Below are 15064 nucleotides of genomic sequence, written 5' to 3' on the forward strand. Positions count from 1 at the left end.
TTAAAAAAAAATAGAAAAGTATGCCTGTTTTGTATTTTTGGGTTGTTACACTCTTATACGTAGCAAGCTGTGAGCAATCGATTGAGATATTTTTTCTTTAATTTCAACCACGTCGTTCTGAGATACGGCGCACTGTCTGGCGCCGTTACGCGCGGCCGTGCACCTTGGCCCGTGTCGGAGATAATTTTCAAAATATTTTGCATGTCCGATCTTTTTGTCACTGTCCGACAATTGCAGCACCCCCCCCTTTACAGAGTAAAGTCTCGATAAGCTGCGTACCTGATATGATGAACTGTCTCGGTACAGTGAACCGAAGGACTATGAGGGAAGCGCCACCCCGCTTTTTTGGCCCAGAATCGACGTTTTCGTATTTCTAACGTGAACTAGACTCTATAGAATGAACTACGCGATACCATGAACATACAAAAACATGAAAACCCCAGAGTTCACTTTATCGAGGCCGAAATGCGCACTAGGAACGAACCATCAACGACTACAGAAGCCATCCATACGACTTTGCCTCAGATTCGAACGCTGAAGCCTCCTTACGCGGCTTTGTTCCTCATACAGAAGTGACTTGATGCTCGAAGGCAGCCCCGATTGAACCAGATTCGCGTCCGTCATAATACAACTGAGTTCGTTAGATAGAGCTTCTAATGTTCCGCGATACCGAGCAAGCGACGGTTTGCGCCCTGTCTGGTCTTTCGCTGGCACAGTAGAGCGATCGTCCTCACTATCTGAATCACCGTTAAATTTATCTTGCTCAATGCCAGTAAATGCCCCAAAATCCCCTAATCCAAGATCAATGGCTTGACCGAGAGCTGACTCTTCTGATATAGACTCTGGATGTGGCAGAATTAAAAGAAAAGGAAGGATGGATCACAATGTGAAGTGGTCCAGATATGGAATTGCGCCCGTCGACCTTGCCCCTCGACCTTGCCCATCGATGGACAGAGTGAAGGAAAGTGAGTTTGTGTTCCTGTGACCGTATCATCGGCATTGGTGGAGACGCTCTAAGAGCGTCTCCACCGGTGTGGTCCAAATCATACTGTACCCGTAAAAAGGGTACACGTGTACACGAGCAGTTCCGCCGCCGTGAACTGCCTCGGTAAGGCGAACTCAATGGGCTGCTCGGAAGCGCCACATTTCGGTTCACGATATCGAGACTTTACTCTGTACCCCCTTGTATGGACGGCGGCGGTCCGGAGCGTTCTTAAAACCATGCAAAATCCCGGTTGGTGATGAAGCACAAGTTGGTGATTAAGCACGCAACAGTTACTTTCAGCGATGCCCAATTGAACGGGGTGGTTACTATAGTTTCCACACGACCGTCAATTTGACCCCATATGAAGTCAGGCGTGGCTTTGTATGAGGCCACTTTTTTTGCAAAAATATATACATTAAATCGAACCTTTGTAAAGTCAGTTTGTACCTTTTCTTTAACGTATATGCCCTCGGCGATAACATCTTGCAAAACATTAGGATGGCAGTGGTCAATACACAGAGAGACTAAGAATGTAATGAAATTTCAATGATCAGTTAACTTTTTAAACAGGCGATTTGGTTTCGAAGATATCAACATATAACGTTTTGAGGTTGGTCAAAATGGCTCCTTTTTTGGGCATTCTAAAAATGGCTGGAAAAGACGTGCAGATCTGACCAAACTCCACCCTTCCGCAACGCAGAAGTCAACTGCGATGACGAGAGTATCTTTTTCCATCTTGTTGAGCTAGCACAAGTCGAGAAAAGTAAGTTGAAAAGTGACCTCATATGAGGTCATTTGTCACCTAGACACTATGGAGATTCCAACTCTAAAACTCGATTTGCACTGCGTTAGTCGTTTCTTCCACGGTTGTTGTACTGGCGCACAAGGTTGAGTCCAGAAGTGGCCTCTGTGGTTTGCGTGAGGCTACTGGTCCCATGCGTACTATTGTCTAGACGACATGTGACCTCATCATACGAGGCTACTTTTCAACTTATTTTTTCTCGACTTGTGCTTGCTCAGCGACAAAGAAGCCTGTTTCACCAACCTCAAAACGTTTTGTGTTGATATCTTCAAAACCAAACGGCATGATTAAATGTTAACCGGGTGGAGGAGATGCGCACTCATTCATTCGCTCAGAGTTGAGGACATCAGCACGCCACACCCTGAACTTTCGCGTGAAGGTCTTGTAATTCCTGGCGTTATATATTACGCCTGCAAATCTACCGTATCACGTCTTCGCGCCGTATCACGTCTTCACGCATCCGGGAACTTCTATCTTCACAGTCACAATGGGTAAAGCGAAGAAGGCTCTGGACGATTTCATCGACAACATCCCTGACAGTAAGCTCACGGGAATACATCAGGGCGCGGGCACTCTTCACACGGACACGGACTTTCGTCTGGATTTACAGGGGGCAAGTTTGTTCTCAGGATGAAATGACTTTCACTCTCGTCTGTTCGGCCCATACTATTTCTACGGGATTCTAAAACTAACAATTAATTTCATCGTGCTGTATCACAGATGACTTCTGGGACTCCAAAGATGTACAACCTTCAGATTCAGATTAACCGTGGTACACAGCTCAGCACCCTGAAGAAGTTCAGCCCTGGCACGGTCTCGACTGTTCTCGCTCCTATCGATCCAGCGATGTCTGCTGCCGATATCAAAGCGTCCTTCAGGCGTAATGCTAAGATTTGAAGAAACCTCCATTTCTAGACCTTTAGTTTCATTATCCGCAGCCTGCAAGTAACCCAAAGTGCGCTGTTCCCTGTTCTACCAGTGACCGACACTGTTTCACTTGTAACGGCTTGTTTGTGTCTCGAGGTCGGGGTGTGTGCATCATTCATTCGTCTTCCACCCCTCAATCACATTTCCTGTGTACTCAATCTAGACTGAGTAAACACATTTCGCTGTTGGGAAATTTCCTTGGAAGCTTTGGCCGTATCAGGTTTGCTTCGACAAGGATTTCGCGCATTTCGGGTCTTCAAAGGAGACAGCGTGTGTTCTTCTCCACTTATGCGCTATAGTCGGGAGATACTGTTCCTGCGGGAAACGAGTCGTCATCCCCCGGGCCTATCATTTTTGACGCTTTCTCAAGCAGGAAAACTGCAAACTTTAGCCTCTCAGAATTGTTCTTTTCGTGCTTCACATGCGATAGGAGCATAGAACGACAAGGCCTGGGATGCTCCCTATGCTGAAGCGATGCTAATCTCAGCTATATCCGCACCAAATAGCCCGCTCCTCACATGCGATGAACATGGGATTCGTAGTTAGACGAAACATCGTAAATTCATGTCGCTCATCGACAGGAACATTTTCAAGACCTATTCCAGGAGTATCTTCTGTAAACTCGGGACGTCTTCCCCGGCCTCCACGCCATCTAGCCACTTGGAGATACGCTTGATACAAAATTCATTATCGATGCAATTCACTGCCATCTCGAAGTCTGCCTTTCTCAAATTTAAGTCAGACGAATAAATCGCAAACCAAGCAGGCTCGATATTCTTGACCTCATTCAAAAACTCGTTCCGCAGTTCAGTCTGCTCGTACTCAAGAAGATCTTCCGGGTACGACTCGTCGATCTCGCCGTCCTCGTTCAGCCCGTTTTCGTCTATAGCGTATTCGATTCTATTTGGCATCTCCATTCGTTCTCCTCCCCGAAGAAAGTATGGAATTTGACATACCCTCCATAACGGTAATGCAGACACGCATTCCCAGTCAATAATTGCAGTAAGATTCCCGTCCTCATCAACCATGATGTTCTGTTGAGAGAGGTCATCATGGAAGAGAGCTGTTTCTTCCACTTCATGGTTTAGGTTGAATGTAAAAATTGAATGGAGAAGCGAAGCAAGTCTTTGCTCTAGTATTGCGACCTGCTCTGCCGTATCAATATCATCTTCATCTCTCGACGCTTCAATAATGTCCTTGCTTTCGTGACGGTGCACAAGCAACCGGGCGTGTAGCCAACTTCGGCTTGAGCGAAATGGACCTCGGGGGAATTCTTGGGTTGTGCGATCATCCCAAAAGAATTCATTCGACACAATTCGACCGACTCGAAATTTTGTCTGGTCAACAGCGTCATCTCGGGACGTGTCGGAGTGATAAAGGTTCCCTATGCCTTGGATTCGGGCACGGAATAGCTGGACAACATAAAGTGCAATACGCTTTACCAAAGCCCGCTTCTTTTCTAGCGGTAGTGATTTCCAGTGTTGCCTTAGCGGTTTTCCAGGCATGTGCTCTAAGAGCATCCATTCGACACGAAGAGCATTGTCGTTTGAAGCGTCAAATGCAATGACAGTGGGGACGGGGGCATCTGTGTTTTGCTGGATGAAGTCGAGGGTTGCTGCCTCGCTTTGTGTCTTACGACGGGGATCAACTGGAAGTGTGACTCGCATAATATACTCGGCATCATCATGTTGTACTTTGTACACCTTATTGAATCCCCCCTGAGCCAAAACTGTGACGATGCAAGCTTGGGATTGACCAAGTTCGTCTTTTACGATATCCTTGATCGCATCAATTGAAGGTTCTTGAGTCCATCTGGGCTCGGCGCCAATATGGTCTTTCCCCACTCAAGTCCATACGGCGCGTGTGTGGTGGCATGAGATCGGGAGATCACGGCGGTGAGGCCTGCAGAGGGCCTAATTGACACTGAAGAGCGGACTTAACCGAATTGACCTGGTAGTGCTACAGTAGTAAGGAACGGCCTGGTTGCTGCGACGGGGAGGTGGGCGAATGCACAGTAGCGAGGGTACAGTACCAAGGTACCGTTGGTAGTACATACTGTAGCCAATCTGAGGCTGCAGTGGACAGGGCTGTCCAGCGCATGAAACAGATGTGCGAGTCGACAATTCTCTGTTTAGCTAGACGTATTGTATTTCCGGTGGTCGCCAGCTCACTATGAGCGCTTGTCGAAAGGTGTGGGAGGGTGGGCTGGGGAGTTCGTGTCTTGTGTCTATCCGACCGTTGTCCTCATATGAAGTCACGTTTCGACATTCTTTTCTTGCCTTACGCTTTCTCGACAAGAAGGAGAAAGATCCCCTCGCCACCCTACTCGACTTTTGACATGTGGAAGGAAAGAGGTTAGTGAGAACTTCATGTTCTTGTAGTTCGTCTTTAGAAATATCTGGAAAAGAAGCTTTCTCAAACCACCTTAAACTCGCATGTCATAAAACTTGGAAATGAAAAACGCCACTTTCAAGAAGGTGACTGGGAACACAATCTGCACCACATTCCTGGGTGAGAAGTAATAAGAGATACTGTAAGACAACGGAAAGCTGCAATGAAACTGAAAAAAAAAACCGTAATTGTAATTAGACTGAAATTTTTAGAAAACATAAAAGCACTTCGAGTCACACTTGACAATGTAGACGAAATTCATATACTGTATGTACAGAAAATCAAGACACCACCCTTGTACCCAAACCAATACTGTACAGAAATCAATGTAATATTTCAATAGTGCACTGGTATGTGCATCTGCCGGATGTAGCACTATTCGGGAGATGTCGACCGCACCTCTAATGCAATCTCACAGGGCCAATTGCCCACTGTGACCTTACCGTAACTGGCGGGACGTGAGTTGGGTTGACCACACGCCAGGCCTGCTCAAAGATGGCACGGACGGTCCTTGGACGGTCTTGTGCGAGTCATTGCGGCATAACACCCACCCAACTCACACGACATCCAACGCGAGCCAAAGTCGGGGCGTTCCTTCCAAGCCTGACCAAAGCACCCCCACACGTCATGCCACATCGCGGTCATCGTGGTATTGTTCGAAGCTTTCAACGTATCGCGGTCACATTACGCCCTCCGAACAAACGCTTGCTAGTCCGAAGGTAGCCCCACCACTAGCCTTGAATATAGTGTGCCTGAGAGTTGAGAACACTCCGTTCCCTCGACACCGGCTTTAGGAGCCACGTTCTAGTATCAGGGGATTCCGTTCAGCGCGGAGGACGAAGCTTCATGCTCCCTATCTGGCCATTCGATTCGAAAAAGCCTTCGAGAATCACGCAGCCAGAGGAAAGTACCTTGAGCACAGGTGCACAACCCCTTCACAACAACCTTTCTCTGCGAAAGACTTAGTATTCGTTTACTGCTCTCCCCCGTCGCAAGATGCACATAGTAAATAACACCATCACCACGAGTTACGACGGCTCGCTCACCATTCCCGTCTGTCGCAAACGCAAAAAATGTCCCCGAAAACGTGCAAAACTCCCTCCCCCTCCACTGCGCACTCGTCAACTTCCAAACACAACTCGCCTTGTTCTTACAAAACGTGTATCTTATAAGCAACCCGCTCCACCATGCGACGATAATGTCTCCATCCCTCGTGAACCGTATTTGCGTGAGACGGTCACATAAGTCGATGCGATCTGGCACACCAATCACAACAGAAGCATCCGCATCCAAGCTACCCCACAAAGCGATCTGGCCTGCCATGGAACCTACAGCGACGGCGCCTCTCTCAGAGACATCGACGGCGACACAAGGGTGGCTGTCGGATCCGAGTAGGAGTTGTAGGGCAGTTGCCTTTCGACTGGCAAGGCGGGACACGAAAACGCCGTCGAATCCAGCGACGGCGGCCATGGCTGTGCCATCTAACAGTCGAGTGACGGATAGATCTGTGGGTTCGACGTGAAGTCGGGTCGGGCAGGACACGGTGATTTTTGCAGAGGCGTCTGTGAATATTAGGAATTGGTTGAGAATGGTGGCGAAGAGGTCCTGGGTGCCGGCGGCGTGGGCTTTGACGGGGAGATGGGACGCGGGGAAGGCGAAGGCGGAGTCTGGTGTGGAGAGATGATAGGAAGTGGCGGCCAGTTGGGAGACGTTGGAAGAAGTTGGAGTGGAAGCAAGGGCGTTGCGCATGCCGACGGCGGGAGCGGGAGGGTCTGGTAGGCCCATCACAAAAGGTCAGAAGGTCGGTCGTGGGTAACGGCTGAGAGCAGCTGGTCTACATGACCGGGATGGAGGCAGTTGGAATGCGAGAGAAATGTGGGCTGGTGCGAGTGGTATGTTTTACATTGGCGATGGTGGCACGCCAGGAAATGATTTTGAATCAAAACTCCGGATGAGCACTGCTGTATGACGCACAACTAGAATGAGAAAAGCGTGCCCTTGGCTGCTCTATGGTAGATGCAACTACTAATCGTTCGACTAAGTGGACGAAGCTGCCGGGAATAGACACGCAGAGTTGCCGCAGCGCTCAACGCTTCAGGACTCGACAACGGATGCGTTTCCCCCCTGGAAGACCGCGTCCCGTGACGAATGCACACCTCCATCTCTACCGGGGGAAAATAAAAACGGACAGATGAGAAGACTATCGCCGCCCTGCGTGGATGGCGGCCATTTGCTGCTTGTGTGAGATCTTCTTTTTGGAATGCTTGACGGTCCTCTCCGCGGCGGCGGCAAGGCGGTCGAGAACGGGCAAGGTTTGCGGGCGAGCGGAGGTAAATGAGGGGAAAGGGGTGTTGGCGGCAAAGCCGGCAAGGCTGATATGTGGGGTAGACATGCTGAGAAAGAGAAATGGGGAGTTGGGGTTGGAGGAGGAAGCGGGAGGAAGAAAGCGGGAGGAGGAAGGCGGGAGGAGGAAGGCGGGGGACGACGATGGGCAGGACATATAAATACAGAGCGGGCATCGGGCGGCGGGTGAAAGGTCAATCAGGATAGAATGCGTAACCAATGGACTGAGAGTTGGAGATACGCCACCCGGAGATGGGAGCTGGATGCGAGCGTTGTCACCACAAGAGCAAATGTGGTACGGTAAATGTTGTCTGGGAAGGCGGATGGATGGAGGGGTGCGCGACATCCCGCCATTCCAAAGCACTGCGACAAATGCACCTTATCTCGGTCCAATCATCGCTGCCCGCAACCATCGCTGCCCGCACTTGCGAGCACATCAGTCTTCGCCTGAAGACCCATAAACGTACCCTTGCAGCAGACTCTACAATATCTGCTATTGCTCTCGATGCTCTCGATATGCAGTCTGTCGAGGTGCAAGTACTGTAATATTCACATTTACATGCTGACCAACTCACAGCCTCAAGCCACTTTGTCACTACCCATGCCCTCGCTTCTACCCCCCTTGCCCGCAGCCATATCTTCCACAAATGCCACTCTCCGAACCCCGCTCCCATCCCAGTGCCGTGCAAGTCAGCCCCGCTGTGTCCTTGATGTCGTAAACTTTAAAATGATCCTACATCCCGCCATTCCGAAGAACTGCGACCAATTCACCATATCTTGGTCCAATCATCGCTGCCCGCAATCATCGCTGTCCGCAATCATCGCTGTCCGCAATCATCGCTGTCGATGTGGTGATGGTTGAGGTATGATAAGGGAAAGATACTAAGGATGCAGTACCAAGGGTACTGAAATACAGTTGGCACTCCCGTGCATTATTTAGGTCGGTGGCGACGGCCGCTCTGTGACCTCGCACCGGTGGTCGGAATATAGCAAAGTCAAGAGTCGTTCTCTACTTTGCTCGCCCCTCGGCGTTCGGCCGAGGTCCCGGCGCTGGTGGAATTTTCAAATAGTCGCCGGAAGACCGCTTCTGGCACAAGCGCAAATATTTCAATCACAGCACTCTACAGCTTTTAACGGAGTAAGCAGTATTCAATGTTCAAAGCTGTTTCAAGAAAGATCTAGGGCATCATGTCTGGAACGGGAGAGAATGTCAGATGGGTCGTTCAAGGTATAGATCCTACCTGGGTCAACGTCATCAAGTTCATAGTGATAAACATTATATTATTACCTATTGCGGAGTTGGCCATTGCAACGGGGTTCAGGCGTTGGGCATCGTTCCATATCCTCTCAGGGAAGTCTCTATACTGGAAAGAGAGCAAGATGGGGCTACTTGGCTTACACGGGAAGCATTTTAGCAAGTTGAGCGCCTTGACGTTGGCAACCTTAGCTATCGCCGTCAACTCAGCAGCGTTTTTATTGGAGTTTGGGGTGTCTTTCTCTGAGGTCAGGGGTACGTCGTACACGAACGTCTCCAGCATCAATAGGAGTATTGACTTGACTGTAATGACGACTAACAGGGAGGTATTTTCGTCTGTACAACACGTCAATTCTGAGTTATTCGACATCACCCGAAACACATTAGAAGATTACCAGTTGACCTACACGGATGACAAGTCATCAAGAAAAGTCAGCCGTCTGACTGAGGAGGACTACATCATTGAAGCGAGATCCAAATTGGCAACCTTAATCGCAGACGAGACAGTGCTGTCTAAGTTTCTACAGTCGCACAGATCAGACGCGGCTAGGACCCCGAAATTATTAGATGAATTTATTCGTGCCAGGAGTAAAGAGGGAGTGGGCTTCAAGGAGAGGAAGCAAGTGCGATCCACAGTATCGCGTGAGTGGTGCGTTTCTAGGGACGGCAGTGCGCGCAAGTGTGTTAGTAAGAACCTGAGGAACGTGGTGGCTGATACAACGCATGCTAGAGTACCAATTGGGGGACTTTCAGGCGTGCAGAATACAATACCTCTACCGGCCGTCGCAGGGTTGGCGATACACAGGAGGGAAGATTTTGAACAAGTGTCGGTAATAGAGCGAGCATATACTAGGCCGGCACAGGCAGGCGGAGACTGTAAGTCACCAGGCCAGCGTTGTGGGTATGACTACGTGAATAGTCTAGCGTATTTACCGATGTGGTATACTGAAGATGGGTTTTGTCATGAGCCATGGCTAGACAATCATCTAGGAGTCTGCTACCAAATAGCCTCAGACCAAGCGGGAAAAAACTCTTTACATGTATACTTCGCAGAACTGAATACTGGGAGTACCTTCAACGAAAGTTTCGGGAAGATGAGCGGGGCTTCGTTTCCTGGACTCGCAGAGTATGGCGTGTCACACTGGGTAGGGGACATACTGAGTATGCGGTTAGACGACGAGTCCTCAACTATGCCCATCGGTGAAGTAGTCAGTAACTTCCGCCTTTTAGCTGTGACGTACAGGTTTAAGTTCTACAAAGCACTCGGAGCTAATTTAGTGGCAGTTGACGGAGATGCTATGACTATTATGGCGCATGTTTACGCAACAATGGCGATGAGAGGCGGTCTGTTAGATCCGAATATCACCGTCAGAGCGGAGACATACTCCCATGATGAGAGAATACCTATAACTACGGTCCAGAACTATGTCGTGTGGGTGTGTGCCGCGATAATGGGTCTTGCATCCAGTTACCTAGCCTTAGATAAGCTAGTCGCCAAATTGGTTGCTGACGTGGTATGGGACTCTGAGGCAGTTAACACATCTAGCCGAGGCTCCTGGCTTAAGTGTGTCTTCTCTTTACGTGTAGGAGACGATTTTGATTACGCAGTGAGGAAGTTTAATGACGACCAGTATGGCACGGGGTTCTGCCATAATCCAAAGGAGACTAGCCTCAGATTAGGACTGGACAGCAATGGGGGTCAGATCAGGCATCTTGGTTTCAGCGAGGGGAGAGAGAAAGACAGTGACGTGCCTGCCTTTCGGACACACCAGTTGCTTAAAGGAAAACCGCCAATTCGCGACGCATCCCCTGGAGTGGACGGTGATTTAGACGCAGGCCTCAACAGTGTGTTTACTGTTGATAGGGGGGCAGACGTCACAGTATATCGTCTGGAGTCCAGGTTCTTGAAGAGGACCACACGTGCGAGAGAGTCATTAGTTTACGGCCGACGCTGCCGCTCACCGCTCCGTCACAAGTGCAGTTCGTAGCAGTCCTCACCCAACGCGTGGACAAGCTCCGCTGGTTTTTCTCAAGGATCAGATTGTTGGAAGCTGGGATACTCAAGCAAGAAGAAGGCAAAAATGTGAATGCTGAAAACAAGTCCCTGGATCCTCCGACCTGCGCGGCAGGCGTAGCCCCACAGCAATAGCTTGGGGCTGGAGGTGGGGAAGCAGAGTAGGCGCGTTTGCAGCCCGCGTGGTTGCCCCCGCGTGGTTGCCGGCAAAATGCGCGCTTTTAGGCTGTTAGAGGCTTGCAGTGGACAAGGTTCGTGTAGAGAAACACATGTGCTTGTCAGTCGTCAACACTCGTGTGTACTCACAACGGACACACGTGTGCGAGATGGGATACGTTGACACAGATAACACGTGTGTAAGCTCGTTGCTGATAATGTGGAAGAAGCAGACAGCATTTCGGAGAGCTGACAGAAAATAATGCAGACAGCGAGCGCAACTCTTAGCCCTGTGCTCAAAATCTGGGAGAACTTTTGACTTGCAAAAATAGAAAATCTTTCCCCTGTCATTTTGTTTCAAACCAATATCGGTTTGGAGCTGCGCGCTCGAATACCCCAGTGGATATGCAGCTACAAACGAAGCGCCTGGTATTGCAGACGGGGAGGGATGAAGTTATGGTCACCTAAACTTTTTTTGGGAGAAAAAGTGGGAGAAACTCTCCCAACGACCGTGGGAGAGTTCTCCCAATTCTGGGAGAACTCTCCCAATTCTAGGATCCTTCTCCCTAGTTTGCAAGATATGTACAATGAAATGCGCATTGTCCGTCACCCCTTTCGTGCTCTAACCGTTACAATTCTGATGCTCATTTATTCACGTAGACATTCTTGCTTTCTCCTTGAGCTTAGCCAACTCCGCAGGACTAATTTCGGCTTTCGGGAGCTTCCTTTCCGTATGCCATATATCCCAACACGAGCGGCAGATTGGCTGCGAGCACAACACGCACCACTGTCGCATCTTAGATCCACCTTTCTTTTGGAAACGCTTCTGCCTGTACATTATAGTATGAGTAAACGAACACAAACTACAATACGCAGCCTTCCCTTTGATTGCCTGATGCTCTTCAGAACCGTTTAGACGCCTTACTGAATCCTCCCTTCTATTGTACTTTTCTACAACATCCGTTGTGTACATGTGCTTCATGTTGGCATGCGTTCCAGCCTGAAAATTGCCCTGGTTCCCTGTTGAGTATCTATTTCTGTTAGAGACCATTTGGCAGAGGGTCGTGTTGGAGTCTCGCCTCTCCGACTCCATGTTAACATATTCCCGTGCGAGACACCTCGCAAATGACCCAAATGTTGCACAAGATGTTACACGATGACGTGTTTTCTTATATCCTTCTTTCGTAGTAGCATGCTCTTCTGAAGCCAATAAATACCCTTTTGTGCGTGCGATAGCTATGCGATGAACAATTGCAGCGTTACAAACCTGCCCACAAATCAGTCTCCCAATTATACTAACGATCGGGTTCTCGCTCGAGTTAGTGTAGGCCAAGCTTTTCAGTGCCCGACTGAATTCATCTACACCCCCCTTCAAGGCGTTCCAATAAACCAATAATGTAGGACGTATCATTCTACTGGGCGGTAACGGCCCGTTAGCATCTACGAGCCTTTTATAGGCCCTACACAAATTATAATGCGAGGCCAATGAATACAGATCAGGGGAGTGGCTTCCACTTAGTAAAAGGTCGTATTCAGAAGGTATGTGAGAGGCATGTTTGCCCACCCAGTCAAAGGCACTTAATCGCACCGCATCCATCCAAAAGGAATAAGAGGAAGTCGCCACATCTGCAAACTCTATGAGGGCTGCATATAGTATTTCCCCAACTCCATTGTGGCTGCCTTTTGCAACAATATATAAAACCCTCCTCAGTGACGTTACTAAACAATGGTGAATACATTGAAACCTGTACCCCGTGGTATCCACTAATTCCTTGAAATGAGCTGCAGCAGATTCAGAGTTCCCTACATCTTCTATAGAAACGAATGGGCTGTAGGCGTCCCTCCTCCTTTTCGCCTTCTCAATTGTATTGGGAGATGCCATAGTTTTCACTTCTATGGCAGCACAAACAGCATTCCCATCATCATCTGTTAGCCCTATCAGCCCATCAGGGCTATCTGCGAGCATTGGGTTGGATTTTGACGCAACAAGGCCAACACTTCGGACGTAGTCCGCTCTATATTGGGTACCGAATAAAGGAAGCAGTTTCTGATGCGCAACTGAAGCATCGAAAACACAGTGTTTTTCAATAAAAGCTGGTATGGCCCTTAGAACCTGTATTTCATTGACCGTGCCCTCCTTCATACCAGCCGTTGATACTAATGGCTTCATCGCCCAGGAGTCGAGTGAGGTCTTATAAAGGTTTGTGCGGAGAATAGCAGCATTTCCTCTATATATATCTTCTTGATTAGAAGATGGACCTTGCGTTGCTGGCACACCAATTCCATTTCGGAACTGTGCCTGGTACCTTTTCACAGCATCAATGAGTTGTGGCTTTCTCATCGTTCTCTTTTCCCTTTTGCCAACAGTTAATAAAAGTGAAATTATATTGTCTTTGCGGAGATTTTGTACTGCAGTCGAAGACATAGCAAGGAAGGCGTTAAGATCTTCTGAAGTTACCACAACACTATCGTTCTGTTTCCGGATCCCAGTTATTCTCTGGATTCTGTCCCACTTATCGTCAAGCTGCTCCTTCACTTCGCAAGGTTCAAGGCTGAGCGGCTGCGTCATTGGAGTGAGGCGTTTGCCGCCTAAAATGTGGCTCATTCCTGAGAGACTAACATTGTAGTCACGAGATATAGCAGCAAAAAAGTTGCTGCCAGTGCGAGATGTGAACTTGAATGCTCTTGCCAAAAACCACGCAGGATCTTCCGACTGCATGACCGTCAAATGCCGTAGATTGGAAAGTGTTGAACGACTTTCAGTACTGTAGCACTGTACTGGAGCCCTCTTTCACGTAAATTGTATCTATCTGCCATGTGCTCGTCGCTTCGACGGTCGTAGATGACCTGTATCTGTTCGACTTGTTCAGATGTAAAGGAAGTCCTGTAACCTTCCTTCGATACCATACAAAATTTATGGGCACCGAAGCGGCTTACATCATTGCTATATACAGCGGCGATGCGACCTGAGTAACTTTCCCGATAAACCGAGGCCTCCACACTTCGACCTTGACTTCCAAGTGGCTTTTTTATTGCACTGTACACAGCTCGGCATCCCCGCTCCGACACAGCCATACCGTTGTGTTTTTGTGAAATCGGCCCGTCTCCGAAAACGAAAGGGAAGTTCAACGACCTCTTGTGGGTCCCTAACCCAGTAGCACAGAGCACTTCGTTGATAAATCTAATTGTTTCAACTTGATTGTATCCCCGGTCTGCTGCGAACAATGCATCTACCATCGGCCTGATTGACCCAGCTGTGGGTACACCTTGTAACAACTGCACCAGCCTGTGCCAAACATCAATGATTTTTTCATTAGGGCGTGAGTAGTGACTGGCTATAAAAGTATGCGTTAAAGCTGAGCATACAGCATTATTCACCGGTCCCAGAGCTTTCTTCGGGTTGTTTATCTGTGCTAGGTTGGTGAGATGCAAGACCGACCTAGAGCTTAGACGGTTATGGTCATCGTCCAATGAGTATATAGTTACACCCTCCACGTTGACAAGCACCCTGTTAATAGCGGCTAGTTCGGCTTCCATTTCCGTTATGAGAAAATTGCCTACAGTAGGCTTGTTGAACCAACCGAAGGCATTAGCATCAAAACGCTGCCGGTTTTCTTTAGTGCAAGACAACGCACTCCATACCTCTTTGTACCTCTGCCCTGTAATGCCCATTTAGTAAAAGAAAGCTTCATTTTCCGGTGCAGTGATGGTAGCTGCACAGCTGTTGTACGACGCCGCCAATACGTGATGATGACCCCTTTCAGCTCAAATGTTTCAACTCGTCTTTTTTTCTTCCAGTTAAGCACTTCATTGATATGCGCACGTAGCTTTTCGAGGATGGATAGCGGAATGAAGCAATCGAATACATCAATACGGCGGAGGTTGCTCGCATCCACAGCTTTATCACGCAGCACACTTGCATTTGCAATTACGTTGTCAAGGATTTCATTTGATTCCAGAATATATTTTGGGCAGAGTTCACGATCAACGACGTCGATATCAAGCTCTATTGTTTCAAAAGGGGTCGCGTAGTCCCAATCTGGAAGCTCGGTAGCTTCTGGCACATCGCGTGACAAGTTTTCAACATGTGTCGTATCCTGTGTTTGCATGGGAAACTCCAAGTCCGTACCAGGCGGTGCATTGATACACTCAGAAGCATAGTCGTTGAAAAGAGCGGAGAAGTGGTCCTGT

The 15064-nt window shown here is 48.7% G+C and overlaps 5 protein-coding genes; 3 read left to right on the forward strand and 2 right to left on the reverse strand.

Moving 5' to 3' along the window:
- The first annotated feature begins 414 nt into the window (after positions 1 to 414).
- CHC_T00003787001 (hypothetical protein) lies at positions 415 to 576 on the forward strand. Its single transcript, XM_005714959.1, has one exon. The coding sequence runs from the start codon at positions 415 to 417 to the stop codon at positions 574 to 576; it is 162 nt and encodes a 53-aa protein (XP_005715016.1).
- A 1688-nt stretch (positions 577 to 2264) lies between these two features.
- Positions 2265 to 3205, forward strand: CHC_T00003788001 (hypothetical protein). XM_005714960.1 is given in 4 exon segments: positions 2265 to 2274; positions 2275 to 2400; positions 2508 to 2684; positions 2685 to 3205. The coding sequence occupies 2 exon segments, from the start codon at positions 2275 to 2277 to the stop codon at positions 2682 to 2684; spliced, it is 303 nt and encodes a 100-aa protein (XP_005715017.1). The 5' UTR covers positions 2265 to 2274; the 3' UTR covers positions 2685 to 3205.
- A 105-nt stretch (positions 3206 to 3310) lies between these two features.
- Positions 3311 to 4381, reverse strand: CHC_T00003789001 (hypothetical protein). The gene is made up of 2 exons (XM_005714961.1): positions 3693 to 4381; positions 3311 to 3614 (listed from the first exon to the last, which is right to left on the reverse strand). The coding sequence occupies exons 1-2, from the start codon at positions 4379 to 4381 to the stop codon at positions 3311 to 3313; spliced, it is 993 nt and encodes a 330-aa protein (XP_005715018.1).
- Positions 4382 to 5915: 1534 nt separating this feature from the next.
- Positions 5916 to 6428, reverse strand: CHC_T00003790001 (hypothetical protein). Its single transcript, XM_005714962.1, has one exon. It carries the CDS (start codon positions 6426 to 6428, stop codon positions 5916 to 5918), a length of 513 nt encoding a protein of 170 aa, XP_005715019.1.
- Positions 6429 to 9011: 2583 nt separating this feature from the next.
- On the forward strand, positions 9012 to 10691 carry CHC_T00003791001 (hypothetical protein). The gene has a single exon (XM_005714963.1). It carries the CDS (start codon positions 9012 to 9014, stop codon positions 10689 to 10691), a length of 1680 nt encoding a protein of 559 aa, XP_005715020.1.
- Positions 10692 to 15064: the final 4373 nt, after the last annotated feature.

The sequence above is a fragment of the Chondrus crispus genome, genomic scaffold (genome assembly GCF_000350225.1).
Source record: "Chondrus crispus Stackhouse genomic scaffold, scaffold_200, whole genome shotgun sequence".
Classification (NCBI taxonomy): domain Eukaryota; phylum Rhodophyta; class Florideophyceae; order Gigartinales; family Gigartinaceae; genus Chondrus; species Chondrus crispus.